This window comes from Telmatherina bonti (assembly GCF_933228915.1).
Source record: "Telmatherina bonti genome assembly, chromosome: 11".
Lineage (NCBI taxonomy): Eukaryota > Metazoa > Chordata > Actinopteri > Atheriniformes > Telmatherinidae > Telmatherina > Telmatherina bonti.
The window spans coordinates 32,190,531-32,203,996 of NC_136629.1; the positions used below are offsets into that span (position 1 = coordinate 32,190,531).

The 13,466-nt window shown below is 42.2% G+C and overlaps 1 protein-coding gene across 1 annotated transcript; it reads right to left on the reverse strand.

Moving 5' to 3' along the window:
• Window positions 1–5,697: 5,697 nt before the first annotated feature.
• Window positions 5,698–13,179, reverse strand: il22ra2 (interleukin 22 receptor, alpha 2; the record flags this gene model as incomplete). The annotated part of the gene is made up of 5 exons (XM_079248825.1): window positions 5,698–5,847; window positions 9,891–10,033; window positions 10,853–11,037; window positions 12,049–12,163; window positions 13,113–13,179. 5 exons carry the CDS (start codon window positions 13,177–13,179, stop codon window positions 5,698–5,700), a joined length of 660 nt encoding a protein of 219 aa, XP_079104951.1.
• Window positions 13,180–13,466: the final 287 nt, after the last annotated feature.

Below are 13,466 nucleotides of genomic sequence, written 5' to 3' on the forward strand. Positions count from 1 at the left end.
CATTCTGGAGCAGGTTCACCGCTCCTGGTCCTCTAGGGCCGGTGTCCTGCAGGTTTTTCCATGCGACCTTACTGGAAAACTTCAGACTCAGACAAGCTCTGCTCATGTCTGCTACATCGATTTGAATCAGGTGTTTTGCAGCAGGGACACTTGGAAAACCTGCAGGACACCGGCCCTGGAGGACCAGGATTGGTGATCCCTGTTCCAGAGAGTTCCTGGAGGTTTTACAGCCAGATTGCCTTTGCTTCAAGTTCTTGTAGAAGTAGAACAGATCTGCGTCTCACATCTGGAACACAGTGATGCTGCTGCGTCACACGAGCTCTACAATCTGCCTTACCTAAAGCCACATCTCATCCCAAACACAGAGACAGCCTGGAAGCCAGAGCGGAACGTTCCAGAGCTGGATCTGCAGCTCTCCCTCTCATCCCACCTTCACGACGGCTATGTTTTCTTCTCTTCCTCGCCTCCTCCCTTTCTCCTTTTGTCCTGTCAGTGCAGCTCAACGTTGACCGCTGCTGCAGCGCTCGCAACACAGAACCCTCACCTTTTTATTTATATATATTTTTATAGGTAATTTAATATGGACAGACTTGACCTTACCGTAGCAACCAGCAGGAAGTACATTCCAGTCAGTTTCAAAGCTGTGTGATGATCACCCTCTTAGATATTTTTTTTTTTTGTCTTAAGAATCATGCATGCATGTACCCTTAAAATGTTGAACAAAAAAGGAAAAAAAAATCATTTTGCTTTGTTTGTAAATATTTCTTTTTATCCATTGTGAGCCTAATGCTGGCTGGCAGTTGTTTTGTATTGCTTATGTGATGTTTTATGACTGTTAGGGACAGGTTACATGATGGATCGTAGTTGGGATGCATGACTGTTTCCACCCAGAATGTCCAGAAGATTTTAGAGATGCGGGTTTTTAAAAAAAAAAAAAAGAGAAGGAGAAAAAAAACAAAAAACACTGGAAGTCCTTTTGCAGTCTCGTCTTTCAGTGGTTGAGACTGTGTTGCTGAAATGGATTTTTCTTATTTATAGAAAAGTTTTGGTTTTTTTTAAAGTAAAGCTGCAGTACTCGCCGCACCGCAGCGGTGTGGAGGAGTACTTCCTATCAGGAAACCCGGCCCCAAATGAATGAATTTATCGTGAAATCTTCATGTTGACAGCAGGTTAGCTGAGACGGTAATGACAGCTGCACAGCCTGCAAGGGTCCAAACAGAACTAGGTCTTTTATATTTTGCATTTAAAGCTGTAAGGCAAGGAAATTTTGCATTTTAATGTACTGTAAATCTTACGTTTGTTTTAATGTTCAGTTATTTAACAGTGCAGATTTTGTTCAGTATATCTGAGTTGTTACATTTAACTGGTTTCACATTTAGTCAAGTCAGTTTTGTTTCTATTTGTACTTTTTTGTTTTTGCTAAATTAAACAAAAGACTGGCCAATCACTCACGACAAGTTCAGGAAGGTGTAGAGATATTTAAATTTGGCTGAAGAAGGTGAATATTTACACAAACAGCCAATTTAATGGTTTTTTTCTCCAGACTCATCTCAAAGGGCTCCGTCTTTATGAACCAGGTTTCCTCTTTAGACCTCTGAACTTGACTGTGTGTGTGTGTCGGCCTTGCTATCCAGAAAATGTAATAATCAATCTGGCTTCTGTTTCCATGCTTCCAGCTTTTCCTCGCTGTCTTACGAAGTTCACGTGAAAGGGCTCAAGGATTCATCAACAGCAAATGATGAATTCCCTGATAGTATGAATATTTCTACTGTGTAAACTACTGAGGCATTTTCTGATCGCGTAGAATGTGAAGTATTCCTTGTTTTGTACTTTCTGACCACTGACTTCCCAGCCAGGAACAACACTAAGGGCCTTATCAATCATAAAGCTGTACAAAGGTGCGTCTACAAGCCAGCCTTAGAATTACGGGCATCTGTAAATAGAAAGCACTGGTCCTTTTACATTCCTCCCAGTTTGCTGTTTGTCAACCACAGCAAACAAAACTGTGGGGTTTTTTTGTCTGTTAAGAGTTATAATGGCTCAACATTCCCAAACAAGCATTCCACTGCACTGGTCCAATCACAGCAATACTATTTATGAGCCCAGTCTCCAGTGCAGCACAGTCAGGCCTCCGGATACAGGACCAAGTTGGAGCGAACCAGCACTGAGGCCTCTCTGTCCTCAGGACCAAAACCACTAAATGAACCTGCTGCTATTGAAGAGAAAAACGATGTTCGGCACTGCAGCTGAAAGACGCGTCACCCAAACTAATGACGAGACTTCCTGTTAAATGCAAACCTTCCTTTAAATCACTGAACGCTTTCAGTGAGCGGTGTTTGTGTTCCTTACAGTATTGGTTATTTCACGCCCAATTGATCAAGAGTTTCAAGTTTATCAACATTTTGAATAAAGTTTAAATCAAGAGTATTTGTTGTCTTTTGGCTTTTTCTCTCATCCAATATACGGTTCATTATTGATCTTGGAAACATTAAGACTATTCTGCCTTTTAATATTTGTTATATTAATATTTTTATACCTAATCAAATCCTGACTGAAATTTTCAACAGATTTGTCATCGAGCCGAGTACAGCAGCTACTTTACCTGGACGTACAGCCAGGCAGATCGATCTAAATATCAATACTTGCGATACCAAGGTTAGTGTCAGTATCAAATTTATACCATCGAGATGATATGGGTTGTTTTTTTTAATTGCTGACTGTTTTGGGGGTTAAAAAAAGCCAAATGTTGTGAATGTCAGAATGTGTTTTACTTTTGATAAACCAGTTTGCACTGATGGGTTTTTTTTTCTCTCAAGCAATTATGTGGTAAAATTTAAAAATAGTTACTTTGTTACAAAAAAAAAAAAAAATTTCAAGTCTCTAATTTTGGTCATCAATTTAGTAATTATTTCATTATGATCATAGGAAAAAAAATTATTAATCAAGATATTTCAAGCAAAAAGTATTGATATTACTTGCCCTGAATTTATTTGGTATCAGATCGATACTAAATTTGCAACACTGCCCAGCACTACATAGAAGTTATTTCTTATAAGGACAAAACCTCAAAGCTCACTAATAAGTCAATGAGACATCTTTACGGTGAAATGGACAGTTTTATTTGAGAGTGGCTTGTGCAACACAGACATCAGATATAACAATGAGTATCCTGTTCGCTCTGCAGTGGAGTTTATGAAAGTTTTCACTGTCACATATCTTCAATTGTAGATAACAAAGATCAGGCTGATCTGAGTTCATACAATGTTATTGTTAGTTATGGGTGTATTCACATGCTGTTTTCTTAAATTTGATGAAGAATTAAATTGTGCTGAAAATGGCTGTAAGCGGCTTCACTGTGAATATTTAAAAACAAAGCAATGACAAAAATTCAAATGACAAGAAAATAATAATAAATCCTTCTTTCATAATGACAGTAATAAAACTAATATCAAAGCCTACATTAACAAGTTTTCTCCTGAACTTTCAAGAGGTCTCAGAGGGAAAACTGACTATTTTCTATTAAAATTTCTGAAATCAAATAATTATTCCGTAAAATTAGGTAAGAATTTTTAAATACTGATTGATTGATCATTTTTTATTTAGGACAAAATACCACAATTTAATCTACAGGTTAACGAAAAGTAACGGTCGTTTTAGAGTCTGAAAAGGAGCAGGATGAAGCAATGCTTATTATCAACTCAAACAGGTAAGTTGATGAAAATAAGTATTTTGAATTTTGAATTCAAAGTCAAAGATATTAAATTCCAACTCAGAATTCTTATATTTTACATTAAAATTACTTTCCAGAGTTTTTTAATACTGAACTGGAATTTTTAGTTTCACATATCTGAACTCAAATATTTGAGATTTACATCAAAATTTCAAGTTTTTAAGTTTTCACAAAGGAATTCAGAATGAAAAATTCCTCAATTAGAATTTTATTAATTGAAGTCAAAATTGCGATATTCCAGATGATAATGTTGAGTTAGTGAATCTGAACTTGGAAAACTAAGTTGTATTTTAGGATTCGATAATAGTTTTTGAAATTCCAAGATTTAACGTCATATTTCGGGGGAAAAAAAAAGAAAAATCATTTAGAATTCCAGGGAGAAAAGTGGAATTTTTAGGTTCCCAAGTCAGAGTTTAAAGATTGTTCATCAGAATTCTGAGGTTCGTGTCTGGACTTTTCAATACTTAATAGGAATTTTTGGATACTGAGTTAGGTTTGAAATCCTAAATCAGAATTTTGAGATTCACTATATAAATTCCAAGTTTCTGAGATAGAATTCCTAAATACTGCTAGAATTCCTAAAGGAATGAAGAACTGATTCATGCATTTTCTTAACCGTTTGTTCCAATTCAGGGGAAGTTGTAGCCTATCCCAGCAATCATTGGGAGAGAGGCAGGGTACCAGTCCATCACAGAGAATTTAGAGTTTCAGAGTTGAAAATTCCATCAGAACTTTATGAATTTAATTCAGAATTTGGATATTCCAGATCACAATTTTTAAACATTAAATTTGAACTCAGAAAACTAAGGTATCATTTTAGAATTTAAGGATAGTTTTTGAAATTACAAATTGAAATTCCAAGATTTTGTCATATTTCTATGCAAATTCCTTTAGAATCATTCAGAATTTTAGTCAGAATTCCAAGATTGTACATCAGAACTCCAGCACATATCACCAGGACTCAAATACTGTAGTGGAATTTTTGGATACTGAGTAATGACTTGTATTTAAAATCCTAAATAAGAATTCTGAGATTCTACATCAAAATTCTGAATTTCCATGGTGGAATTCTGAGATAATGTAAAGATTTTCCAAAAAAAAAAAGTCAGATTTAAAATTCTTAATCAGAATTTTGTAAAGTCTTAATTATGATATTCCAATCAAATGTTAAGATATAGTCTAAACTTAGAAAAACTTACATATTCTTGTTTAAAATTTTGATCCTCTAAATCACGCTTAGAAACTTAGAAGAATTCCATATTGAAATATTTCCAGGATCACCAAAATACTAAAAACCTCAGCGTAGCTTCACGCTGAGGTTTTTAGTATTTTGGTGTACAGCTTCGTACACCGAAATCATTCAAGTCAAACAATCTGATAAAGCGGATGTTCGCAGTGTGAGCCACCTGTCAGCCATTTAACGCTTTGAGTCATGAAGCAGCATCACTTTTACAAGCACGGGTAATCATGGATGCGGTCGTCGAGGTAGCGATGATTGAAGCTGTAGGGATGGATGACAGATCAAGTCACCCATTTGTCTACAGGAAAGAGAGAAAAAAGTGCAGAAAGAGTGAAATCAGTGAGGTGCATGGAAGACAAAACTTCAGGAAGACTTGCAGATCTAAAAATAGATGTAAGGGTGGGGTAAGCAGAGGTAATTATAGTCCTGCTGAGATTTCTCCTGCAGGAGTTTCATTCCCCCCCCCCCCCCCCTTTCTGTCTCTTCTTCGCTGATTGTAACATGACAGCTGATACTGGATTTGTCATTTGGAGATCTTTTGTTAAAAAGAGAAGATGCCTTTCATTTGCCAACGATCCTATCTGACTGGTCTGGGTGCAGACCCACAAACCAGACGCCTGTAATATATTCTCACGGATATATCCGTTTTTTTTTTTTCTCTGCAAGATTTCACTGAGCTGAGACAAAAAAAAAGATGCAGGTAGAGTTTGTGTGGATACCTGTGCGATCAGGGCGTAGTGATGCATTTCACCGAGCTCCGGGCACTGCTCTTGGCCTGCAGAGGGATGAAGGTCTGCGCTTGGACGCAGTACTTTGTGTTGTGCTTCAGCTCGGTCAGAGTCAGTTTGTTGGAGCAGCAATCCATGTCAAACACTTTCTGAGGAGGAGAAAGTAAAGTTCCACTGTCAGACTGAAGGACACGTGCAGGAACACACCACGAGGTCTAATATTTTCTTCTTCTTTTTCTTGTTTTTTATCGACTGCGATTCCTCTTCCACTTCCTCTCCCACCTCTTCTTCCTCTTAAGTTTAAAAATATGATTGCATAGTAAATTCTTTTCTGTAAACACCAGCCGTCATTCTTTTCAGTGCCAATTCCTTTAGTGAAATCAGTCACCCTTTTTATGAAGAAAGATCTCAAGTTTTTTTTTTCCTTTTCCAGCTTCTTCCTTGTAAGAATCTGCTTCCATTTTCTGTTTCATTTCTGGATCATCTCCAGCGTTTTAGGAGTAAAACAGCAAACATGACAGGTGATTAAATCTTTCTTTTTGACTTTTCTGTTGCTTGATGAGCTGTTTTGTCAGCAACACACACTTCACAAACTTTTAATGAATGTGGAGCTGAAAATGGCGTTATACTGATTAGCAGCGTCACTTTGGCAGATTTAAATGTAAAAATCAGTGGCTAAAAAGTACAATATCTTGGTTACACACCAGATACTCGCCAAAAATTTATAAATAAGTTAATGAGGACAAGGGGAAAAGGAATTTCATGACAAACTATTAATTCATATTTTCATGCACTATTTTTTTCTCCTTTTAATTCTTTTCTACCTTCCTGATCGCTGTCAAACATCTTATTTTGGCATATTATTTGGTCATTTAAATCTCTAAAGCTCATCCAATCACTGCTGCACTCTTAACTAATCACTTAGGATTCATTTGTAACCTTTCCCATTCTTAGCCTTTGAATCTTTAAATATCAAATAATCGGGCTCCTCGGGGAGTTTTTACAGTCGCAGGTTTAGAAATTCATGCCATATCCATGGAAACGGTAAGGTGTCTCCATGTATTTTAATAGGACAAACGGTTTCTTCCTGTTCAAAGGATGAGAAGAGGAAATCCAGTGACTTTTTTAAATTTAAACTAGACTTTTACTGGGATCATTTTAGATTTTAACATAATAATTATCCAAAAAAAAAAAAGAAAAAAAAAAAAAGAAAAAGGGGGGCCCCTCCCTGAGCCGTCACCTTATCGTGGTGGAGGGGTTTGTGTGTCCCGAAGATCCTAGCAGCTTGTCTGGGGCTTTATGCCCCTGGTAGGGTCACCCATGGCAAACAGATGTCTAGGGGAGAGACCAGACCAAGCACGGCTCATCAACCCCTATGATGACGACAAACCTGGGCATAAATGTTCCCTTGCCCGGACGCGGGTTACCGGGACCCCCCTCTGGAGCCAGGCCTGGAGGTGGGGTACGAGAGCGAGCGTCTGGTGGCCAGGCCTTCGCCCATGGGGCCCGGTCGGGCTCAGCCCGAAAGGGTTACATGGGCCCCACCTCCCGTGGGCCTACCATCTGCGGGAGGAGCCGTAAGGGTCGGGTGCAGTGTGAGCTGGGCGACAGCAAGGGGCGGGGACCCTGGCGGTCCGATCCCTGGCTGCAGAAGCTGGCTCTAGGGACGTCAAACGTCACCTTTCTGGTGGGGAAGGAGCCTGAGCTTGTGCGCGAGGTTGAGCGGTTCCGGCTAGATATAGTTGGACTCACCTCGACGCATGGCTTGGGCTCTGGAACCAGTACCCTCCAGAGGGGCTGGACTTTCTTCCACTCTAGAGTTGATCATGGTGGGAGGTGCCAAGCAGGTTAGGCAATCTCATCGGCCCCCAGCTTGGTGCTTGCACGTTGGGGTTTACCCCAGTGGATGAAAGGGTAGTTTCCCTCCGCCTCCGGGTGGGGGGACGGGTCCTGACTGTTGTCTCTGCTTATGCGCCGAACAGCAGTTCAGAGTACCCACCATTTCTGGAGTCCTTGGAGGGAGTGCTGGAGGGTGCTCCTTCTGGGGACTCCATAGTTCTGCTGGGGGACTTCAATGCTCACGTGGGCAATGACAGTGAGACCTGGAGAGGAGTGATTGGGAGGCACGCCGCCCCCCCGAACCAAAATGGTGTTTTGTTATTGGACTTCTGGGGGCGGGGGACATTGAGTCCAAATGGGCTGTGTTCCGTGCCTCTATTGCTGAGGCGGCCAGCCGGAGCTGTGGCCGTAAGGTTGTTGGTGCCTGTCGTGGTGGCAATCCCAGGACTCGTTGGTGGACACCAGCAGTGAGGGATGCCGTCAAGCTGAAGAAGGAGTCCTATCGGGCCTTCTTGGCCTGTGGGACTCCGGAGGCAGCTGATGTGTACCGACAGGCTAAGCAGCATGCGGCTTCGGCTGTTGCCGAGGCAAAAACTCGGGCATGGGAGGAGTTCGGCGAGGCCATGGAGAAAGACTTCCGGACGGCTTTGAGGCGATTCTGGTCCACCATCCGGCCATCTCAGGAGGGCGAAGCAGTGCTCCATCAACACTGTGTACAGTGGAGATGGCGAGCTGCTGACCTCAACTCGGGACGTTGTGGGTCGGTGGAGGGATTACTTCGAAGACCTCCTCAATCCTACCAACACGTCTTCCGATGAGGAAGCAGAGCTGGTGGACTCAGGGGTGGACTCTCCTATCTCTGGGGCTGAAGTCGCTGAGGTGGTCAAAAAGCTCCTTGGCAGCAAGGCCGCGGGGGTGGATGAGATCCGCCCGGAGTTCCTTAAGGCTCTGGATGCTGTGGGGCTGTCCTGGATGACACGCCTCTGCAGCATCGCGTGGACATCGGGGGCAGTGCCGCTGGATTGGCAGACTGGGGTGGTGGTCCCCCTTTTTAAGAAGGGGGACCGGAGGGTGTGTTCCAATTACAGGGGAATCACACTCCTCAGCCTCCCTGGTAAGGTCTATTCAGGGGTCCTGGAGAGGAGGGTCCGCCGGATAGTTGAATCTCGGATTGAGGAGGAGCAGTGCGGTTTTCGTCCTGGCCACGGAACAGTGGACCAGCTCTATACCCTCTTTGGGGCCCTGGAGGGGGCATGGGAATTTGCCCAACCAGTCTACATGTGCTTTGTGGACCTGGAGGAGGCATTCGACCGTGTCCCCCGGGGGCTCCTGTAGGGGGTACTCCGGGAGTATGGGGTACCAGATCCCCTTGTGCGAGCTGTCCGGTCCCTGTACGACAGGTGTCAGAGCTTGGTCCGCATTGCCGGTAGTAAGTCGGATTCGTTTCCGGTGAGGGTTGGACTCCGCCAAGGCTGCCCTTTATCGCCGATTCTGTTCATAACTTATATGGACAGAATTTCTAGGCACAGCCGAGGTGTTCTGGGGATCTGGCTCAGTGGCCTCAGGATTGGGTCCCTGCTTTTTGCAGATGATGTGGTCCTGTTGGCTTCATCTGGTCGTGATTTCCAGCTCTCACTTGAGCGATTCGCTGCCAAGTGTGAAGCGGCCGGGATGGGAATCAGCACCTCCAAATCTGAGACCATGGTCCTCAGCCGGAATAGGGTGGTTTGCCCTCTCCGGGTTGGGAGTCAGGTCCTGCCTCAAGTGGAGGAGTTTAAATATCTCGGGGTCTTGTTCACGAGTGAGGGAAGGATGGAGCGCGAGGTCGACAGACGGATCGGTGCAGTGTCTGCAGTAATGCGGACTCTGCGCCGGTCTGTCGTGGTGAAGAAGGAGCTGAGCCAGAAGGCGAAGCTCTTGATTTACCAGTCGATCAAGGTTTCTACCCTCACCTATGGTCATGAGCTGTGGGTCATGACCGAAAGAACAAGATCTCGTAGACAGGCGGCTGAAATGAGTTTCCTCCACAGGGTGGCTGGGCTCTCCCTTAGAGATAGGGTGAGGAGCTCGGTCATCCGGGAGGGGCTCAGAGTAGAGCTGCTGCTCCTCCGCATCAAGAGGAACCAGTTGAGGTGGCTCGGGCATCTGGTTAGGATGCCTCCTGGACGCCTCCCTGGTGAGGTGTTCCAGGCACGTCCCTCTGGGAGGAGACCCCGGGGAAGACCCAGGACACGCTGGAGGGATCATATCTCTCGGCTGGCCTGGGAACGCCTCGGGATCCCCCCCGCAAAGCTGGAATTTCTATAAACTAGTCTGATATAATTAGCCTGAGGACAGAGGAATGAATAAATACCTCCTCTCCACCGGACTGGATGACGTAGATCTTGTGGTGCAGGCTTCTGTGCATCTTACGGACGAGCACTCGAGGGGGCTTCGCTTGGACTACGACGCCTTGCTTGTTCAAGTTCAGCCTCAGAGCTGGAGGGCTGATTTTGGCTGCAGAGATGCACATTTCATGGAGTTTATTTGTAGAAAAATAAACACTAAATCATGACAGACTGACACAGCTTCTAGAAGACATCATTATATCAACTTTTCAACCTAAAGCAAACTGCAGGAAAACATTATTTTGGTTTTCTTAACAGGCCAAATAGATTTCTAATGTTTGTAGAAAACAGAAATCCAAAGAAACTTGTAAAAAGTTTCATTATACTTATTCATTATTTCAATATTTGTATTAAGTCCAATTTTAATAGCAAGTTTCTATTTATTAGATATTTAAGTTCTATATCAACTCAAAATGTGCTTATAAAGCACTTTTCCTACTAAAGAGCAGCACAAAGTGCTTTACATAAAGCCACAGTGATTAAATATCAAGTTAAAATCATTTTAACATCAAATTAAAAATAATCCTTCACATACCCCAACATATAATACAACCAAGTTACAAACAAGCAGCTCATTATTCATGATCTCAGACAAATTAGTACAGAAAAATCCCACAAAAAGCCCCCCCACCCACCAATCCCATTTACATGAACAAATTCTAGTCTCTAATATCAGGCTGCTGTGATGAAGCCATATCTTTAGGATCTGTCCACACCGAGGCCCCCCTTCTACAAGACCACAGAGGCCTCCACTACAAGAACCACCTCGGTCACGGCCGTTCAGGTGGGACCTGAACGACAACCAGTAGGCTGCAGTGAAGGAAGACAACAACCCTGACAAAGAGGGTCCCTGCAGCAGGCCGAGCAGGTAAAGCCGCCGGCGTGGAGGATGCGGATGAGGACCAGGAGGATCTGTGTGAACACTTACTGTTCCAGCGTGGGCTGAACCTGGGCGAGAGGGCCCAGGCTGACTTGCTGCTGGTAGACACAGAGGTAGCGCTCACACGGGCATAGTACCACTCCCTGGTGTCAGATGTGACGCTGCTCAGGTCACACTGAAGCTTCTGGATGCCCTGACAGCTGTCAGCGTTCAGCCACTCATGCTCACCGTAACTGATAAGGGAAAGAGACGAAACGCAGAGGAGGGATTCAGACCAGAGGCAACAGGGGTCTACAGTAGATCTACTGCAGATCTACTGTTGATCTATATAATCTATATTTTATATTGTTTAATGTTATGATGCTGGTTTTAGCGGAACTTCAGGTAATAACAAAAACCTTGCATCTAAAATGTGCAACATCCAGAAGTGATGAAAAAAAATAAAAATAAAAAGCCAAATCTTTCTTTAGTCGTTGAGGATTAAAGGCAGAGTATGTAAGATTTCAAGGCGATTCTTTCCACCATCAGGTGCCAAACACCAGGTCGTGAGCAAAACCACAAAACTGCTACCTCCACAAACGACCACAGGTTGGCAGTAATGAGCAAAACTCACCCCTCCTGCCGGCTCCAGTGAGGGCAGGAATCGCTTGTGAGCTGTAGCTCAGAGCCGCTCTGCAATAAATGGGCTTATACTCACCCTACTGGTGGAAAAAAAGTACTTTTTTTTTTTTTTTAACTGGTCAGAAAACATTCAAGAAGGGTCTTTGTCATTAATTAAACTTGTAATTTAATAACGCATCAAATATGAACAGACTGGAACCTACATGTTTAAAAAAAAAACTATCTAATTATGATTGTAGTTATTTTTTTTAGTTAATTTATTTAGAAAATATTGAAAATCTTACATACTCCACCTTTGTAGGTATAAAGCTGAAAATTTGGACACAAATTAATTCTGTGGCGATGCTTCATTATTGTACACAGAAACACCCAGTTTGATAAGACCTTCACTCTTCCCTTTAACACATTTTCAGAGTTTCAAATTACATGTGGTGTTAAATTATTCATGTTTTTAAGCATCTGTGTCGTCACGCCGCAGGTGAGCTTCATGGAGCTCGTCTGAACATTTAAACTTGTTAAAGGTGAAAATAAATAAAGCTTTTTGGTTGAAAAAAAACATGTAGAAAAGTATTGAATAAAAAGTGTGTGTGTGTGTGTGTGTGTGTGTGTGTATAAAGTCTCACATTTTCCACTGTACATTATACTGCAGTGAGGAGCTGTTAGTGGGCGGAGTCCAGAGCAGGATGTTTTTGTAGTCTACAGAGTCAAACCTCACCTGTTCAGGTGGATTGAGCAACTCTGAAACACAAGGAGGAGTTCAAGGTGAACTTCAGCAGCAAACCAGTCACTGCTAAATTTCTGATAATGAGAATCATCCAGAAGTTTCTCGGAAAAGAATGAACAGTAAAAGATAACACAAAAGGAGATATAAAGGACGAATCAATTTAAATTGATAAAACATGCAATTGCAACCATTAAAGCTCCAAAACATCTTTTTTTTTAAGTCACTCCATTATTTTCAAAATGCTGCAGTTTGAAAAATGTCAACATATTAAAGAGGAAAAAGAAAGAAAAATCAGTTTATTTGGCCAAGATGAGCATCCTGCTCCCAAAAAGGACTCCTCATAAAGATGCCATCAAACACAACAAGTCAGTGAAGGAAGAGTCAAAGTTGTTCACCATTCATATTATATATTATATGTTGACTTTTGGACCAGTATCAGCAAATACTTAAGGCTTTCTAAAAGTTTGATCACTTCATTAGTTTTGTTTGAACATAAACTATTTTGACCTTAGAAAAGAAATTAATGCTCTGTGTTTGTAAAAAAAAACACAACATAGAAATTATGCAACACCCCCTTTTATTTTACTCAATTCAGCCACGTTGTTTGAAAAAGGCGCCTAAAATCTCTGCAGCTGCAAGTTAAATGCATAAGTTTACATGTTTTCTCAGAAACATTTTCAGAATCTAAATAAGTCACATTTTGAGTAAACTAAACTAGCCGCAACAAAAGCAGAAGGATAAATAAAAGCGACGCAGGAGGTTTTGGAGAATCCTTATGTGAATTATTTGTCCTTGAAAATTTTTTAAACTAATCCTAGTTGTGTTTAGATAACAAACATGCGCCGTGCAGGTTCCACAAAAAAAAAAAAAAAAAAAACACTGACAAATATCAAAAAAAGAATTTAAAGAGATTTTGAGGTTTTTAAGAGAAGGTCTAACATTAAATGAAGTCAGGTGATGTACCTTGTGCTGTGGTAGAGATGGTCAGGTTCCCCAGCAGCAGGACGGCACCGAGCAGCAGTCGGGTCATCATGTTGACAGTGTTTGTGGACAACACAATGATCCACTCAGGACTGATGCTGTGTGCAACCTCGCTACCTTTAATAGTCAGTCACTTCCCCTTCTAAATGCCACCAGAGATGGCCTCAGGTGGTATTTCTGACAAACACAACACTCATGTTGACTGAGCTTTTGTTTCAAAACAAGGAAACACTTCAGCAAAGCTCTCACCTCTAAGCCTGCGAGAATACGCCATCATTTTAACATCTCACGTTGTGTTTCCTTACACACCTCTAACAGCAGAATACTGCACCTGCT